This window comes from Electrophorus electricus, chromosome 1 (genome assembly GCF_041902795.1).
Source record: "Electrophorus electricus isolate QZ-2024a chromosome 1, ASM4190279v1, whole genome shotgun sequence".
Classification (NCBI taxonomy): Eukaryota; Metazoa; Chordata; class Actinopteri; order Gymnotiformes; family Gymnotidae; genus Electrophorus; species Electrophorus electricus.
Genome location: NC_137497.1, coordinates 44,429,506 through 44,449,650, shown reverse-complemented (window position 1 = coordinate 44,449,650; position 20,145 = coordinate 44,429,506). Strand labels below are relative to the sequence as shown.

Sequence of the window (20,145 nt, the reverse complement as noted above, 5' to 3'; positions counted from 1 at the left end):
AGTACGAGAGGAAGACCAGAGCAGCACAGGTCACACACACATTCCAAACACACAGGAAGGAGAGAAAAACAAACGAAACAAAAAGAAAATGAAAGAAAGCAGGAAAAACCCACTGGTTCGGTTAATTGCAGAATTGCGGGTGTGATGCCACATCCTGTCTAAGGATGAGATGCACACGGAGCTGATAGCAGGTCAGCGTGGTCTCTGCACAAAGACTGCAGGTGCGCACACACACACACACACACACACACACACCCTGCCATCCTCCCTAGGTGTAAGCAACTTCACACAGACACCACCATTCACACGTCACACACCTGTCAAATCTCTGTGATGACAAAGGCCTGAATAAATACAGTGGATCATTACATTATTAAGCACAAACCAGCGATGCAGTGACTATGTAAACATGCATGTTTCGGTTTTAAACTGCCAGCTTTAGACAAATGACTTAAAACTTCACGGCTGCCATCCTTGATGTCCGAGCTGTAGCGGCACCACCCCACAGCTCTGCTCCTACTGTAGCCCCGTCACTTGACCAGTGCTGGACTTGGACTCCGCTAACCGGGGATGTTGCAGTAGGCACACACAGCCCAATCTGTACAAACTCTGCCCATTTTAACTTTCAATCTCCCTCATTTATATTTTTCTTTTCTAATATCGCACCAGATTTTGTGGCATCTTCTTCTTTAACACCACTCTAACCCCACTCTCCTCCACACAAACCCCACCCCCTCCAACCCCACCCTACTCCACAGAAACCCCACCCCCTCCAACCCCACCCTACTCCACACATACCCCACCCCCTCCAACCCCTCCCTCCTCCACACAAACCCCACCCCCTCCAACCCCACCCTACTCCACAGAAACCCCACCCCCTCCAACCCCACCCTACTCCACACATACCCCACCCCCTCCAACCCCTCCCTACTCCACACATACCCCACGCCCTCCAACCCCACCCTACTCCACACATACCCCACCCACGCCAACCCCACTCTCCTCCAAACAAACCCCACCCCCTCCAACCCCACCCTCCTCCACACAAACCCCACCCCCTCCAACCCCACCCTACTCCACAGAAACCCCACCCCCTCCAACCCCACCCTACTCCACACATACCCCACCCCCTCCAACCCCTCCTTCCTCCACACAAATCCCACGCCCTCCAACCCCTCCCTCCTCCACACAAACCCCACCCACGCCAACCCCTCCCTCCTCCACACAAACCCCACCCCTCCAACCCCTCCCTCCTCCACACAAACCCCACCCCTCCAACCCCTCCCTCCTCCACACATACCCCACCCCCTCCAACCCCTCCCTCCTCCACACAAATCCCACGCCCTCCAACCCCTCCCTCCTCCACACAAACCCCACCCCCTCCAACCCCTCCCTCCTCCGTCCTGCCCCACCCTTGCCCATGTCTCATTGTCTCACCTGTGCTGCAGTTGGCCGTGTAGACGCACAGCAGCTCCAGTGCTGGGGTCATGACCTGGTCGTGCAGCACAAGCCAGGGCCAGAGAGCCAGCAGCACAGCAGCCATCCGGAGCTCTGTCGCCACCTCCTGGTAGGGAGGGCACACGCAATTACAGTCAGTCACAAATTATAGTGATCTTGTAACACTGTTCAGAATACACTGGCTGGTAAAACAACTAAATCTACAATGTTTAGGTCATAGAATTACATTTTCAAATATTTACATTTACATATTATTACAGAAAAAAAGTTTGAAGAAAGTGGGCTGGCAGTGCCGGCAGGTTACATACAGATCACTAACACCCTTGCATTGCCATGGAAACGCTTGGAATTTCAGACAGGATCGGCATTTCTGCCAGAATCACTGCTACAGTTCCTCCCAAGAGTGTCGGAGAGCAAACATAAAATGACAGTGACTCTGGTACCGTTAAACGGGTTTGCGAGCTTTGCTTCCAAATGATCTTGACTCATACCGACTTAACAGGCGCTGGACAGAAACAGCAAAGCCTTCTGGGATACCACCAACCGACCCCAAACTGTGAGAGTTCAAGACATGGAGGGGCTACGTACTTTACATCTCTGATGTCTGTACAGACAGTTCCTCAGGAGCTCAAGGACCATCCTGAGTTCCTTCAAGCTGGCCTCTTCCTGTTAACACACAAACAGATTATGACTGAAACTAATTACCACAAAGGGAAGTCGGTACAGTTATACGGTGATTTTCTGGATTATGAACGCCGTTTGTTATTCGGTATCCATTGTTGGGAAAGAAAAGCACAATTAACTACACGTGGGCACACGGGCAGCACCAACGCGGAGACGTTGAACAGAATTTCAGTCACACACACCAGCTCCACACTGCCCTAAGCAAGGTGGCTCTCTGAGTTCACACTGGCATAAAGTTTTGTAAACTGTATAACCTCTTAGAGCGTCGGCGGTGGGTTGTTTTATGTTTACTGTTTCAAATGTGGTACCGCAGTGCTGAAAGGGAGGGGCTCGTCTGCATTGAGTTTCTGACTGTTCTGGAACGAAGGCTCTGTTCTCAGTTTCACGAAGCCAATCCTGGTGAAATCCCCACTGCCAAGCGGTGACTTTGTTTACCCATGGCTCCAAATGTCGGACAAGCTCGGCACTTTTCCCTAACTCACTTTAGCACACACTCTCAGCAGCAAGAGCAAGAAACAGCAGCTGTTGAGTTTTCAGAATGCTGCCAGAATTAGGCCTGCCTTCAGCTCATCAGGGATTCACTGGTGTGTTTGTGTGTGTGTGTGTGTGTGTGTGTGTCGTGCATGTGTGTGTTGCTACTAGTATGGCTGTTTATTGTGACTAATGTAAACTATGCTGATGAAATTTCACCTTGCGGTTGGTTTATTGATTTTTCTTGATTGAGCTCTGTGGTTCTCACACACACACACACACACCAGCAGCTTCCTGGGGACAGGAGTGGAGCTGATATAACACACACACACACACACACACACACACACACACACACACACACACACTCATTTTTATGCACCGCTAGGCATAACAGATCAAATACATTTCTGCAGCCTTTTGCAAAGTTCTTTTTTATAATGTAATAACAAACATACTTTATTTTATCCAGTAACCAAATAAAGAGAAAAGGTTTTTAAGGGCTCTAAAAAATGTTTGAATGTTTGACAGCTTGAATGTCCAATAAAAAATCTTGTTGTAAAGGTGTCTCTTGGTCTGGTGCGGAACACGGGCGACTGTCGTACGTCTGAACTCCTCTGTAACTCCCTCGAGCATTTTTGCATGCGTGAGAGCAGAACGGCAGGCTAAGAGAAGTGGGCTGGGTTAAGAAAGAGTGATGTACTGAAATTTCTAAATGCAAGTGAAAACAGGAACCTGGAAGCTGTGTTGTGGAAAAGGGTTGCATTTCATAAACAGTAATCAATACAGCACTATCTCTGTAACCTCAGTGCCCAGGTTGCCCTCCGATCCTGGAGCATGTATATGTTTGTGTTCTGTGTGTATGAACCCATAGGGTTTGGACATGCACTCCTAAGGAAGAGGAAGTAACTGGGAGGGTTTGTAGGGGTGATCAAAATTCTCATGAACCCTGGGAGTGATTCCAGATTTACATATCCAAGCATCTGAATGTTATTTATAGACACACCCTTCAGAGTGTGAGACTGCGTGTCAATCCTGTATGTGAGTATACAAAGTGTTTGTGTGCGTGTGGCTCAGCTCTGGCAGAAGTGGTATCCACGCCTACCCGCGGAAGAAATCACAGCCCTTGAAGTGCGGAAGCAATGCGTGGCTGTGGATCTTGACACCTACTCGCCATCTACCTGAAACTCTCTGGCCTTCACACGGCAGGTGCTTTGCTGGTGGAAAGTTCTGTACCTTTTTCTTATGTGCGGCTTTGCAGGGTTTCAGAGACTCCAGTTGAAGCTGTGAATGGATGGTCTTCATCTTCTCCACACATGCATCAAGGAAGCCAGCTGGAGAGGAGAGGAAGGGATGAGGACGCGATGAGTGACAGCTGCAACAGGCGGGGGAGTTGCCTCACTACCCAAGGCCTTAATATACATGTGTAATTACATTACGTGAGCTAATCCACGCTCATAAAAGACTAAACATTCGCCCATGTTAAACCACTGCTCCTGCATGTGGGGATCTATCCCCAACCTCAACCACAACCCCAACCCCAACCCTAACCCCATCACAAACTACAACCCTAACCCCAACCCTAACACTAACCCTAACACTAACTAATTGCACATCTGCTCCACACCTTACTGACCCACTTGGACAAAGGGAGGGGTAATTATGTTAAAATGCTGTTTGTAGACTACAGTTCAGCATTTCACACCATCATCCCCTCCAGACTAGCAAGTTGGCGGATCTAGGACTGCATCCATCCCTGTGTGACTGGATCTCCAACTTCCTAACAGACAGACCACAATCAGTACGGGTGGGCAACTGCGCCTCATCCACCCTCACCCTCAGCACTGGAGCTCCTCAGGGTTGTGTCCTAAGCCCCCTGCTCTACTCACTGTACACCTACGACTGCACAGCCACTTCCAGCTCCACCATCATTGTCAAGTTTGCTGACGATACCGTCGTCACGGGCCTGATCTCAGACAACGATGAGAGGGCCTACCTGGAGGAGATTAAACACCTAGAAAACTGGTGCCAGGAAAATAATCTCCTCCTGAACATCAGCAAGACAAAGCAGCTGATTGTGGACTGCAGCAAGAAGCAGGAGCAGCACTACCAACCTGTGAGGATCAATGGAACCACGGTGGAGACAGTAGACAGTTTCAGGTACCTTGGAGTTGACATCTCGCAGGACCTGTCCTGGTCCCGCCACACCAACTCCCTGGCAAAGAAGGCTTGTCAGCGTTTTTACCACCTCAGACGCCCAAGAGACTTCAGACTGCCCTCCAAGGTGCTGCGAAACCTCTACACCTGCACTATCCAGAGCATCCTCATGGGGAACATCACAGTCTGGTTTGGGAATAGCACCAAGCAGGACAGACAAGCACTCCAAAGGGTAGTGCGTTCAGCAGAGCGCATCACTCACACGGAACTTCCTGACCTGCAGACTATCTATTACAAGCAGTGCCAGACCAAGGCCAGGAGAATTGTGAAGGACCCCACCCATCCCAACAACAGGCTCTTCTCTCTGTTGAGGTCAGGGAAGTGCTTTGGCTCCTTGAAGACCAACACAGAGAGACTGAAGAGGAGCTTCTTTCCGCAGGCCATTCGGGCCCTGAATCAGGGCAACTGATGAACTGTGGGGACAACTATGTGTATGATGTCCACAATAACATCATAAAAAAATTTGTAAAAACTGAATTGTAAAAAAATCTGGAAATTGTACATTGTATATATGCATATTATACATTCCCTCTTCATCCATCATAACATATTTATTTATTCACTAAACCGCATCCATTTCCATTTCCATCTCTCCTCGGCTCAGACAGAGCAGTTACAAAAAGCGATTCACTGCCAATTATACCATGTATATACCACTATGTTCGTGACAAATAAACTTTGAATTTTGAACCTAATGCTTTTTTCTACCTCTAGGTGACATACTTAAACACTCACACACTCACACAGCTAGTTTCCACTGCTACACTGATGACACTCAGCTATATGTCTCAGCCAAACCAGAGGACATGCTTCAACTTAGAATTATTGAGGAACGCATAAAGGACGTCAGACACTGGATGTTGAGGAACTTTCTCACTTAATCCTGACAGAACAGAGGTGCTTCTATTAAACCCAGAGACAGCGAGGTCCTCACTCTTTAATTACTCAGTGAACCTCAATGGTCTCCCAATCACATCTTCTCTAACTGTTAAAGATCCCAGTCTCTTGTTCGAAGCTCAAGTAAACAATATTTCTAGGACCGCCTTTACCTCCTATCTTAAGTAAAGGTGTAGATCTGGGGGTCCATGGCATTGAGAGCTATGGTAAACTGGGATGGCGTGGCCCTGGGGAAACAGAGCTTGGTGGGGGGGGTGGCCCTGGGGGAACAGCATGGAGGGGGGCGTGGCCCTGGGGGAACACCTTTGCTGGCGTAGGTCTGTGCAGTGTGGCTGCAGGCCAGAAGAGACACAAGGGCTCTGCTGATGACCTTCTTCAGAGGATCCTGGAACTGGGTCTTCTCAAATTTCTGTGTGGAGCAGAAGGAAATGTTACATGAGCCATGGAGACTGTGCGTGTGTCTGTGCGTGCGTGACCTACCTCCAGCAGTAAGTCACACAGTTCCTCTCCCGTCTGAGCATTCAGAGCTGTGGTGAGCGGAGGGGCATGCTCCTCACCATACATACGCCTCCCCTTCACCTCCTCACACAACAGCACACACAGGAAGTGCAGTGAGGTCATGCAGAGCGCCGTGTCACCGTCACGCATGCCCACGCGGACGGAGTCTGAGGAGGGACAGACAGAGAGCAGGAGCAGCTCGGAAAGGTTCAGAGACCTTCAGCATTCTCTGTCCTCCAGACGTCAAATGTGAGCGAAGGACAAACACACACTGAGAACTTCACCAGGACTTCATCTCACCATCAGTGAGAGTGCAGCACCACACCTGCTCTAGAAGACCAACACTCCCTGCAGCATTAAAGTAGCCCACTACCTCCCACTACTTCCCTCTCTCCCTCTCTCTCCCTCACCCCCCCCTCTCTCTCTCCCCCCCTCTCCCCCCCCTCTCTCCCCCTCTCTCTCCCCCTCCCTCCCTTTCTCCATCCCCAGACAATGAGCCATCACTCCTCTGCCTGCAAAATTCTCTGTCCTTCTCTCCATGAATCTCTTCTGCAGGGGGTTTGTGTAAGTCCTGGCCTCCTCCCCTACACTGTGGCCTCATTCATCCCTCGCTCCCATTTTCATGATGCCGGTGATCTGCGTGTGTGTGTGTGTGTGTGTGTGTGCGTGTGGGGCACCTGAGATGCGGTGCCAGTGTTTCCCCAGAGAGGCGCAGACAGCCGGAGCCGCAGCAGCGGAGCGTCTGCGCAGCAACGTCACCAACAGAGACAACACATCAGTCCAGGTGGAGAGCACAGCACCTCGGGTGCACACGTCTGGAGACACACACACACACATAAAAACACACATACACACGCATGTGCACGGTCTGACAGTGAGTGTGGATCTACTCTCTGTGTGGATATTCTGTTTAGTTACATTAAAACACTAAACACTTGTATTTTCACATGGGTGCGGGTGTGGCGTGGTCCGTGGCCATTTACCCAAGTCTGTGACGGCCAATGTGAGCACTGATAGCAGGCGAGGGAGCAGGGCTTGTAGCAGGTCTGCCTGGGAGAAGACCTCCTGTGTCTGCAGAGCTGCACACCGTAGAAGTTTACACACACTTCCCACGTAATACACACAGCCCAGCACCTGGAGGCAGGCAGTACGATGAAACACAAAAAGTGAGGGGGAGGATGAGCAAGTGTGAGTGTGTGAGTGTGTGTGTGTGTGAGCGTGTGTGCGCGTGTGTGTGTGTGTGTGAGAGTGTGCGTGTGTGTGTATGTGTGTGCGTGTGTGTGTGTATGTGTGTGCGTGTGTGAGTGTGTGTGTGCATGAGTGTGTGTATGTGTGTGTGAGTGAATGTGTGTGTGTGAGAGTGTGTGTGTGTGTGTGAGTGAGTGAGAGAGAGAGGGAGGGAAAGAGTGTGACATTCAGAAAATGTCCTGTGATTAAAAAACACCACACACAAGATAGGTTTTCAGAGAAACAGGATATTCAGACAGAGGTTTTATATACACACACATGCACACATAAATACATTTATGGCATTTAGCTGACACTTTTATTCAAAGCAACTTACAATTATGACAGTACAACTTGAGTAACTGAAGGTTAAGGGTCTTGCTCAGGGGCCCAACAGTGACAACTTTGTTGTGTGTGCGGTGTGTGTGTGCGTGAATGTGTGTGAGGTGTGTGTGTGTGGTGTGTGGTGTGTGGGTGTGCACGTGCATGCGTGCGCATATGTGTGTGTGCGTGTGTGTGAGGTGTGTGTATGCGTGCATGTGTGTTGTGTGCGCCCGCATGCGTGTGCATGTCTGTGCGTGTGGTATGTGTGGTGTGTATGTGCACGCACCGCACGCACGCACATACACACCACACACACCGCACGCACGCACATACACACCACACACACCGCACGCAGGCACATACACACCACACACATCTCCCACACCGCACGCACATACACACCACACACACCGCATGCACGCATGCACATACACACCACACACACCGCACGCACGCACACACACCACACACACCGCACGCACGCTCATACACACCACACAAACTGCACGCACATACACACCACACACACGCACATACACACCACACACACCGCACGCACGCACATACACACCACACGCACGCACATACACACCACACACACCACACGCACGCACATACACACCACACACACTGCACGCATGCACATACACACCACACACACTGCACGCATGCACATACACACCACACACACTGCACGCATGCACATACACACCACACACATCACCCACACCGCACGCACATACACACATACACACCACACACACCGCACGCACGCACGCACATACACACCACACACACCGCATGCAGGCACATACACACCACACACACCGCACGCAGCCACATACACATCACCCACACTGCACGCACATACACACCACACACACCGCACGCACGCACATACACACCACACACACCGCACGCACGCACATACACACCACACACACCGCACGCACGCACATACACACCACACACACCGCACGCACGCACATACACACACCGCACGCACGCACATACACACCACACACCGCACGCACGCACATACACACCACACAAACCGCACGCACGCACATACACACCACACAAACCGCACGCACGCACATACACACCACACAAACCGCACGCACGCACATACACACCACACACACCGCACGCACGCACATACACACCACACACACCACACGCTTGCACATGCACACCACACACACCGCACACACACACACACACCACACACACCGCACGCATGCACATACACACCACACGCTTGCACAAACACATCACCCACACCGCACGTACATACACACATGCACACCACACACACCGCACACACACACACACACACCACACACACCGCGCGCATGCACATACACACCGCACTCATGCACATACACACCACACACACCGCACGCACGCACATACACACCACACATGTATGTGCGTGTGTGTGGTGTGTATGGTGTGTATGTGTGTGCGGTGTGTGTGTGTGTGTGTGTATGTGTGTGTGTGTGTGTGTGTGTGTGTGTGTGTGTGTGGTGTGTGTGTGTGTGCACATGCACACACACATACACACCACACACACTGCACGCATGCACATACACACCACACACACCGCACGCACGCACACACACCACACACCGCACGCACGCTCATACACACCACACAAACTGCACGCACATACACACCACACACGCACATACACACCACACACACCGCACGCACGCACATACACCACACGCACGCACATACACACCACACACACTGCACGCATGCACATACACACCACACACACTGCACGCATGCACATACACACCACACACATCACCCACACCGCACGCACATACACACATACACACCACACACACCGCACGCACGCACGCACATACACACCACATGCAGGCACATACAGAACCACACACACCGCACGCAGGCACATACACACCACACACATCACCCACACCGCACGTACATACACACCACACACACCGCACGCACGCACATACACACCACACACACCGCACGCACGCACATACACACCACACACACCGCACGCACATACACACCACACACACCGCACGCACGCACATACACACACCGCACGCACGCACATACACACCACACACCGCACGCACGCACATACACACCACACACCGCACGCACGCACATACACACCACACAAACCGCACGCACGCACATACACACCACACAAACCGCACGCACGCACATACACACACCACACACACCGCACGCACGCACATACACACCGCACGCACGCACATACACACCACACGCTTGCACATACACATCACCCACACCGCACGTACATACACACATGCACACCACACACATGCACACCACACACACCGCACACACACACACACCACACACACCGCACGCATGCACATACACACCACACACCACACGCTTGCACAAACACATCACCCACACCGCACGTACATACACACATGCACACCACACACACCGCACACACACACACACACCACACACACCGCACGCATGCACATACACACCGCACTCATGCACATACACACCACACACACCGCACGCACGCACATACACACCACACATGTATGTGCGTGTGTGTGGTGTGTATGTGTGTGTGTGTGCGGTGTGTGTGTGTGTGTGTGTGTGTGTGTGTGTGTGTGTGAGTGTGTGTGTGGTGTGTGTGTGTGTGTGTGTGTATGTGTGTGTGTGTGTGTGTGTGGTGTGTATGTGTGCGGTGTGTGTGTGTGTGCGTGTGTGTGGTGTGTATGTGTGTGTGTGTGCGGTGTGTGTGTGTGTGTGTGTGTATGTGTGTGTGTGTGTGTGTGTGTGTGTGTGTAAGAGTGTGTGTGTGTGTGTGTGAGAGTGTATGTGTGTGTGTGTGTGTGTGTGTGTGTGAGAGTGTATGTGTGAGTGTGTGTGTGTGAGAGTGTGTGTGTGTGTGTGTGTGAGTGTGTGTGTGTGAGAGTGTGTGTGTGTGTGTGTGTGTGTGAGAGTGTATGTGTGTGTGTGTGTGTGTGAGTGTGTGTGGTGTGTATGTGTGTGTGTGTGCGGTGTGTGTGTGTGTGTGTGTGTGTGTGTGTGTGTGTGTGTGTGTGTGTGTGTGAGGGAGGTGTTGGAGGTAGTGCCAGAACACACCTGGCTCCTGGCGTCCTCTGTTTCAGCAGGAAGTAGAGGGAGTGTCTTCAGCTTCCTCACACTGTCCTCCAACACCAGAGCATCCACTAAGCTACAACACACACACACACACTCCCTGTCAGGCTGAGTGTGTTCATGCTGCTCCCTGTACTGACTTATTCTAACTGGATACTGAGCACATCATAAAAAGGTAGCAGTGGCACAGTGGTGTCTCAGTGGTGAAGGTACTGGTCTAGTAATCAAAGGGTTGCTGGTTCAAGCCCCACCACTGCCACATTAGCACTGTTAGGCCCCTGAGCAAGACCCTTAACCCTCAGTAATTCAAGTTGTGTTCAGTCATAATTGTAAGTCAAATATAATTCATCATTGAGTGAGTAATGACACTAATACACTGCAAAGTTGTGTGTGTGTTTTCTAACCTGAAAAGACGTGTTGTTGTGAGTATATTTGTGTGTGCGTGCGTGCGTGCGTCTAACCTGACCATGCCCGTCAGGATGTGGTGTTGTGTGAGGGCCGACAGACTGAACTCTGGCAACACTGCCACCAGATTGGCGAGCACGCCACAAACACCAGACAACAGATGTGGAGTTACTATAGCAACGCAGGCGGGCCCCTCCACACCCTGCTGAGACAGGGAGGAGTCTGAGCTCTCCATGTCACTCTGTCCTAGAACACAAAGCACAGCAGTAACTCCACCACTGCAGTGCATGCTGGGATATGCATGGACACATCAACCCACCCCACCACAAACGCCGTCTCCTACAAAGTACCACTGACATGTCGCAGCCAAACACATTCACGTCATACTCAACCTGAAATTTGCTCATAATATATAGATGATTTCTTACAGTATACAAACTGGAGCTGTGAATGACTGAAGTCGTGATGGATTCTGTTTATTAGTGCATTTTAGTGGTTTCCAGCTAAGCTAGCACAAGTATTCCGTGCTCTGTTCATTCTTGCCTTGGGCATTGAGCCGGCCAACCAGCACGTCCCGCGCAGCCGGGCAGGACGACGGGACAGGGGAATGGGTCTCACTGGCGCTGCTTGGAAAGAGCTGGATGAGAAGAATGGCACAGGCAGAAGGAACATCTTCATTACAACATCTCCCTCAGAACATCTCCACTAGAACATCTCCCTCAGAACATCTCCACTAGAACATCTCCCATCTGCCTCAGTGATTAAGGTACTGGTTCTAGTAATCAGAAGGTTGCTGGTTTAAGCCCCACGACTGCCAAGTTCCCACTGTTGGGCCCCTGAGCAAGACCTTTAACCCTCAATAATTCAAGATGTGTTCAGACATGATTGTAAGTCACTCTGGACAAAAGCATCAGCTAAATGCAATAAATGTAAATGATGTGACAGCAGGCCTTATGGGATATACACAGGGGTTGTGTTTAATACATTTGATTGGTTGAATGGGTGACAGGGTTATTCATGTATCCACTGACCAGAGTACTGGATGTAGACATGGAATCGGCAGTACGTGCGGGAACTACACCTCTGGTGGAGGTTAGAGGAACTGCACCTCTCCACAGTTTCAGAGCATCGTTCACATCTGTAGGTGACACACACATAAACACACGCGCACATGTACACACACACACACACACACACACACACACACACACACACACACACTTAAAATGGACGACACTGTAGTGAAATGAAAACACCAAATTTACTGTAAATCAAATGTAGCTATATTTCCAGTAACATACGCCTGTGGGTATAAGAATAGTGGTATTAACACGGAAACCAGATTTGGTGTGTGTGGACCGTACCAGGACGGGCGATGTGAGGCGGGGCATATGCCAGAGGGGGGCAGAGCGAGAAGGCGTGCTGACCCCTGTAGCAGCTCCTCACCATCTGATCCACGTGCTCAAAAAAATGGCAGTGGCACAAAAGTGCCTGCAAGGCAGGCAGGCCCACCAGGGACAAGCCCGAAGTTTCGTCATGCACACACGGACTCTGAGAGAGAGAGAATGAAGAACAGAGAGAACTGTGAAGAATTGACTTGGAACGCTTTCTGGCCTTCGTAACTTTTATTCCATCCAGAAAGCTGAGGCCATTAGCAAAGCGTCTCTCGTTGCCCTACCTGCCAGAAACTCTCCCTGGCCTCCACCGCATTACAGGGCATTGGCATCACAAGCAGATTCTGTAAAACAAATGCAACCTAGGGAGAGAAATGCAGAAAAGTCAGCAATACTGCCATCTGCATGCAGAATGGAAGAAGTGCTTGTGAAATGAACATGAGGCGACACAGTCCCCCTTACTGCACAGTCGCATTAACTCATGACCTTCAAGATTCATGTGAATATTATTCTTGGCCAAATTAATATCAGTGACCTTTGCGTAACATTCAAAGCATAAAAAAGTCTGACATCTTGAAGCTAACTTGAAGCTAGCGTGTGAATCTAAGCCATTACTTCCATGACGTGAACCAGAGAGCTGATCTGTTTTAGTGTACAGATCTGCAGAGCCACAAACTGCCCCTGGGAGTCACATCAGTCTCTGGATTCATGCCATCCACTGGGGCAAATGACCTCAACTGGTCCTTCAAGCACAAACACACATTACGCTGCACTTTGGACTGTAGAGCATTTTTAAAGGAGTCTGACTATTAAAAAAAGCATCCATCTTCTCTACAGTCTGGAGTATAAGAAGGCTTTAATGAAAGCAGGTCCTTGGCTTTGCGTTCTCAGAAGCAGGTGTGTGTGTGTGTGTGTGTGGGGGGGGGGGGTGCACGCTGACTGGGACAGCCGTGTACAGTCAGCACTCCGGCGTGCTCCCACAGGACAGGGCCCTTCTGAGACAGCAGACCTGCCTCACATGGCTCAGGGATCAAAGCAGGCGAGAATCAGGGCTCGAAGGAAGACGTACCTTAGCACGCAACTCAAAAACACTTAACCCTGTAGAGTAGAACCCTAAACCCCACAGGTTAAGCCACTAAACCCCGCTATACAAAACGCTTAACCCTGTAGAATAGAACCCTAAACTCCACAGGTTAAACCACTAAACCCCGCTATATAAAACACTTAACCCTGTAGAATAGAACCCTAAACCCCACAGGTTAAACCACTAAACCCCACTATACAAAACACTTAACCCTGTAGAATAGAACCCTAAACTCCACAGGTTAAACCACTAAACTCTGCTATACAAAACACTTAACCCTGTAGAATAGAACCCTAAACTCCACAGGTTAAACCACTAAACCCCGCTATACAAAACACTTAACCCTGTAGAATAGAACCCTAAACTCCACAGGTTAAACCACTAAACCCTGCTATACAAAACGCTTAACCCTGTAGAATAGAACCCTAAACCCCACAGGTTAAACCACTAAACCCCGCTATACAAAACACTTAACCCTGTAGAATAGAACCCTAAACTCCACAGGTTAAACCACTAAACCCCGCTATACAAAACACTTAACCCTGTAGAATAGAACCCTAAACCCCACAGGTTAAACCACTAAACCCCACTATACAAAACACTTAACCCTGTAGAATAGAACCCTAAACCCCACAGGTTAAACCACTAAACTCTGCTATACAAAACGCTTAACCCTGTAGAATAGAACCCTAAACCCCACAGGTTAAACCACTAAACCCCGCTATATAAAACACTTAACCCTGTAGAATAGAACCCTAAACCCCACAGGTTAAACCACTAAACCCCACTATACAAAACACTTAACCCTGTAGAATAGAACCCTAAACCCCACAGGTTAAACCACTAAACTCTGCTATACAAAACACTTAACCCTGTAGAGTAGAACCCTAAACTCCACAGGTTAAACCACTAAACCCTGCTATACAAAACGCTTAACCCTGTAGAATAGAACCCTAAACTCCACAGGTTAAACCACTAAACCCCGCTATACAAAACACTTAACCCTGTAGAATAGAACCCTAAACCCCACAGGTTAAACCACTAAACCCCGCTATACAAAACACTTAACCCTGTAGAGTAGAACCCTAAACTCCACAGGTTAAACCACTAAACCCCGCTATACAAAACACTTAACCCTGTAGAGTAGAACCCTAAACTCCACAGGTTAAACCACTAAACTCTGCTATACAAAACACTTAACCCTATAGGACAAACCATTGCACGAGTCATTTGTGGTGTGGTGGGCAGGAGTCGTGTGTGGAGGGTGTGGGATGGATGTGTGGTGTGGGTGTGTGTGTGTGTGTTGGCCCACCTCTCTGCGCACCATGCTACACTCCTGAGTGTCCAGTAGGATGTTGAGCAGTGTGGCCCACACACCCCCTGAGATGTTCTGGCAGCTGGCCGTCAGCGCCACACAGCCGCCTGCTACTGAGGAAAGGGCCGCGCCCAGTGCCAGGCTGGCACAGCGCACCTGGTACCACCCACGCAGATACACACACACACACAAATACAGATTCATACATACATACGCACACAGATACACACAAATAAGCACACAAATATATACACACAGACAGATACACACACACGCACACAGATATACACAAATAGATATACAAATACGCGAGTACACACATACGCAGATATATACACACACACGCACACATCAGGCTTGGCACACATTTTGACAGCCCTGGCACTGTTTTGTACCCAATATAGTCTCTCACACACACACACACACACACACACACACACACACACACACACTACCCTGATTCTACCCTGGGACCAGCTCAGCACAGCATCTGGTCAACCAGGCGAGTGGGGGGGGGGGGGGGGGGGGCGGAGCAACGTCAGCCGTGCTCTTAAAGGGACAATACCATGTGATCAGCGATACCTTGCTGACTTTAGTGTCGGTCACTGGTGGGCACCTTGGCTCTGGTACGAAGAGCTATGCCTTTAAGATGCATGAAGAGGAATTCCATGTTTATCAAGGAATGCTGCCCACAGGGGTGGGGTGGGGGGGGGGGTGTCCCTTTCTGATGAGCTGCAGTGTTGCTTAGAACATACTGGAATATCTTATGTGTCAGCATTAAACACATGCTTGTAGTCATATATATATATACACACACACACACACACACACACACACACACACACACACACACACACACACACATTTCATTCTTATTAAATTTTGCTGTTCTTTTATATTTCATTATATATTGTATTGTTTTTCTTTATACTTTTGACAGAAGAACACCTAGAGATGGCACTGTCATCAAAGTGTGCTGTATGCATTACTCTTCTTATTAACATCTCTTATCTGTCCACAGGCTCCTCTTTCTTTCTTAAGTGAAGTGTAGTGTGCATGCTGCATGGAGGACAGGGTGACCCTGCGCATGTGGCGGGTCTCACCTCTGGGTCTCGGTCGACCCACAGAGGAATCAGCCAGGCCAGACCCAGCTGGGCCGCAGACGATCCGTCAGAACCCTGATCCTGCCCCAGGGACCAGAGAGGCAGCCAGTCCTGCACGCACAAACGCACACACACACGCGCGCGCACGCACATACACACACACGCATGCAAAAGCACACACACACGCGCAAATGCACACGCACACACAGAAAACTTAGGAAAGGATGAAAACCACTTTGTGTACTCTGAACATACAAGTATACAACACACTTTACTCAAGGCTACACACTTTAGGGCAGTTTTCTATTTACTATGAAGTTCATTCCTGAAATCTGGATAGTCGTTACTTTGGGTGGCACTCTCAGACAGACCTGATCTTTGCATTCAGCCATCACCTCGTGTGTGAGGTGAAGAAGACACACCACAGCGTTCTTTGTCACTCCTTTTCCCATGAAGGACATGCAATTCCCTCCCCATTCCACACAGAAGGAGGAAATCACCTAGGAAACAAGGTCAGAGCCGTGGCCCGGGAACGCCACAGAACAGTGAGACTCTGGACAGGAGCAATTTGATTCATTTATTCTTTAAATGATGAACCACACATGCATGTAGACCCCCCCCAGTGTGTGTGAGTGTGTGTGTGTACGTACTTCCAGCAGCCCACTCAGGTACTTCCTGCACAATGTGTGCGGCTCAGTGCCGGGGACGTTTGTGCTCCAGCCGGGCACGGCGGTGGTGTGTGTCATGCTGTGCAGGGTGTGTTCCAGAGAGGGAAGGCCGTAGAAACACGGCGCGTCTGACAACCGCAGACACTGCAGCAACCGCACGGACAGCTCCGACGCCAACACACCACGCAGCAGCACACACGACCTGAACACACACACACACACAACATTATTAAGTCATCTCTGACGCCAACACACCACGCAGCAGCACACACGACCTGAACACACACACACACACACACACATTATTAAGTCATCTCTGACGCCAACACACCACGCAGCAGCACACACGACCTGAACACACACACACACACATAGACAACCTCAAGACAGTTCTGATACCAACACCCCATGCAGCAACGCACAGACACAAAGACACACACACACACAGACACGGCCATAACCAAATTAAGTCTATAATAACACAATCAGAGAGCAGAGTTTGGGTGTCTTGGCATCTCACCATTTAGTACCTTGGGTCTGTTCATTATTACAAGACTGCATACACTCACACCTGTGAAACAAAGTGCTAAAACACCTTCTGATAAACACTGTCAATCTCTGCCCCAGACAAGCAGGAGGAGCATCTACCACTCCAGGACGCGACACCAGTACGAGGAGAACGGTCAATGGGCTAAACTCAGCTTCCTGGGTTCCTGCAGGCCTGCCTAAATGGTTTCACTGGGTCTCGTTTGTGGGATGAGCTGGAGTGTCTCTTTCCCCCCCCCAGGTGAGCACTCGCTCCACCCCGTCATGAACACCCACAGGACACGTGGACAGAACAAACACGGTATTCTCTATACAGTCCTCTGAGAAGACAGAGAAAAAGACAATCACTGTGAAACTGGAATCCTCACCACTTATTTAAAATACTGAATTAAGGTTAAAAAATAAAAAGACTTTTGATTAAGCTTTAAAAGGTCATGAGACTTCCACAGGGTTATAATGAAGAATTTCTAGTAGTTCCCAGATATCACCACGTTTCTTCCAACATTCACTCCCAACGTGACTCAGGCTGGATAATGTACGGCATAATTCAGGAATTACATATAAAAATACACATTATAAACTTGTGTTAAAAGAACAATTTGTCTAAAAGCAAATTGTATATGATAAATAGTCAAAATGTGTCTTAGACAAATTGGGATTTCTGGTCTGCTGTACTGTAATTTAAACATGGCTAGCATGATATTGATATTTCTACCAATCAGAAGCTGGTTTTGGTGTGTAAAGAACACTAAAGAACACTCAGTTTTGTTTCCCAGGAATCAGCTCAGAGCATCTAACAGCCTACGGCACGTTTAATGAGCCTCTTCTGTATCACTCAGTCAAATATCACTTCTCTTCCTACAAGCTGAGCAGGGCCTGTCACCACCAGAGAAGAGGAGCTACTTCCTGGTAATGATTCAAGTGCCTTGATTGGCTGGGAGGTGTGTTTGACATACGTGTGTCTGTGCAGAGACAGATACGTCTGGACCTGGCAGAGGCACACTGAGCCACTCATTATGTACTCAGGGATCGGGCTGTGTGTGTGTGTGTGTGTGTGTTACCTGTCTGAGGTATAGGTGAGTCGGAGCAGCAGTGTGTTAAAGAGGTTTGTCAGCTCTCTCTGGAGCTGCTGACCAAAGCCTTGAAGGTCCTCAGCCTTCACCTGGGGCTCCACAGCCAGCAACAGATCCAGAAGGACAGGTGTGTCCTACTCACACGCACACACACACACACACACACACGCACACATACACACACACACGCACGCGCACACACACACACACACACACACACACACACACACACACACACACACTTAATGTGGTCCATGATTCATCCCATCCCCACACCTGCCACTTCATGGCACTCTGATCAGCAGATGTCAGATGGCGGGTGAGGGACAGGCGCGCACACACACAGACGCGCACACACGGACGCGCACACACACGGACGCGCACACACACGGACGCGCGCACACGGACGTGCACACGGACGCGCGCACACGGACGCACACACGGACGCCCATACATGGACGCGCACACACGGACGCGCACACGGACGCCCATACACGGACGCGCACACACGGACGCCCATACACGGACGCGCACACACGGACGCCCATACACGGACGGCCATACACGGACGCGCACACACGGACGGCCATACACGGACGCGCACACACGGACGCCCATACACGGACGCGCACACACGGACGCCCATACACGGACGCGCACACACGGACGCCCATACACGGACGCGCACACACGGACGCCCATACACGGACGCCCATACACGTACGCCCATACACGGACGCGCACACATGGACACCCATGCACGGACGCGCACACACGGATGCCCATACATGGACGCACACACACGGGCGCGCACACACGGATGCCCATACATGGACGTGCACACACGGACGCGCACACACGGACGCGCGCACGCGGACGCGCACGCGCACACACGGACGCCCATACACGTACGCCCATACACGGACGCCCATACACGGACGCCCATACACATACGCCCATACACGGACGCGCACACATGGACGCCCATACATGGACGCGCACACACGGATGCCCATACATGGACGCACACACACGGACGCGCACACACGGATGCCCATACATGGACGCACACACACGGACGCGCACACACGGATGCCCATACATGGACGTGCACACACGGACGTGCACACACGGACGCGCACACACGGACGCGCACACGCGGACGCACACGCGGACGCACACACAGCTCCTTATGGGTTTTTTAAGTAAATATTATTACTGCTCAGAGTATTATTACTGTTCAGGGTATTACTGCTCAGAGTATTATTACTGTTCAGGGTATTACTGCTCAGAGTATTATTACTGTTCAGGGTATTACTGCTCAGAGTATTATTACTGCTCAGAGTATTATTACTGTTCAGGGTATTACTGCTCAGAACATTATTATGGCCAGCTGCACCAGGAGCTCCATCACAGCCACCTTGTTTGCATACATTCCCAATAATGACCAGCAGTCAGGAGTGGACCATGCTATAATGTGCTCTTATTTCTGCATACATTTACATTAATGCTGGCTCCAGCAAGCGAATCACACTCTGACGTTCTGCATATATGTATACTGATGAGCACCAGTGGAGGTAGCAAGTGAATCATGCACTAATGTTTTGCATCGAAATACAATAACAAGCAAC

General features: G+C 50.2%; 1 protein-coding gene across 3 annotated transcripts in view; it reads right to left on the bottom strand.

The window, feature by feature from the left end:
• Window positions 1-20,145, bottom strand: part of rttn (rotatin) — a 42,298-nt gene that overhangs the window by 6,620 nt on the left and 15,533 nt on the right. For all 3 annotated transcript variants that reach the window (XM_081721692.1, XM_035526361.2, XM_035526362.2), the window contains exons 27-44: window positions 18,503-18,648; window positions 16,878-17,097; window positions 16,599-16,727; window positions 16,228-16,338; window positions 15,122-15,280; window positions 13,010-13,087; window positions 12,696-12,882; window positions 12,363-12,469; window positions 11,875-11,968; window positions 11,388-11,577; window positions 10,912-11,002; window positions 7,209-7,359; window positions 6,903-7,040; window positions 6,208-6,392; window positions 6,031-6,136; window positions 3,850-3,947; window positions 2,047-2,124; window positions 1,438-1,564 (exon numbers count right to left, since the gene is read on the bottom strand). In XM_081721692.1, the coding sequence (XP_081577818.1) occupies window positions 1,438-1,564; window positions 2,047-2,124; window positions 3,850-3,947; window positions 6,031-6,136; window positions 6,208-6,392; window positions 6,903-7,040; window positions 7,209-7,359; window positions 10,912-11,002; window positions 11,388-11,577; window positions 11,875-11,968; window positions 12,363-12,469; window positions 12,696-12,882; window positions 13,010-13,087; window positions 15,122-15,280; window positions 16,228-16,338; window positions 16,599-16,727; window positions 16,878-17,097; window positions 18,503-18,648 (2,395 nt within the window). The remainder of the gene's footprint in view (window positions 1-1,437; window positions 1,565-2,046; window positions 2,125-3,849; window positions 3,948-6,030; window positions 6,137-6,207; window positions 6,393-6,902; window positions 7,041-7,208; window positions 7,360-10,911; window positions 11,003-11,387; window positions 11,578-11,874; window positions 11,969-12,362; window positions 12,470-12,695; window positions 12,883-13,009; window positions 13,088-15,121; window positions 15,281-16,227; window positions 16,339-16,598; window positions 16,728-16,877; window positions 17,098-18,502; window positions 18,649-20,145) is intronic.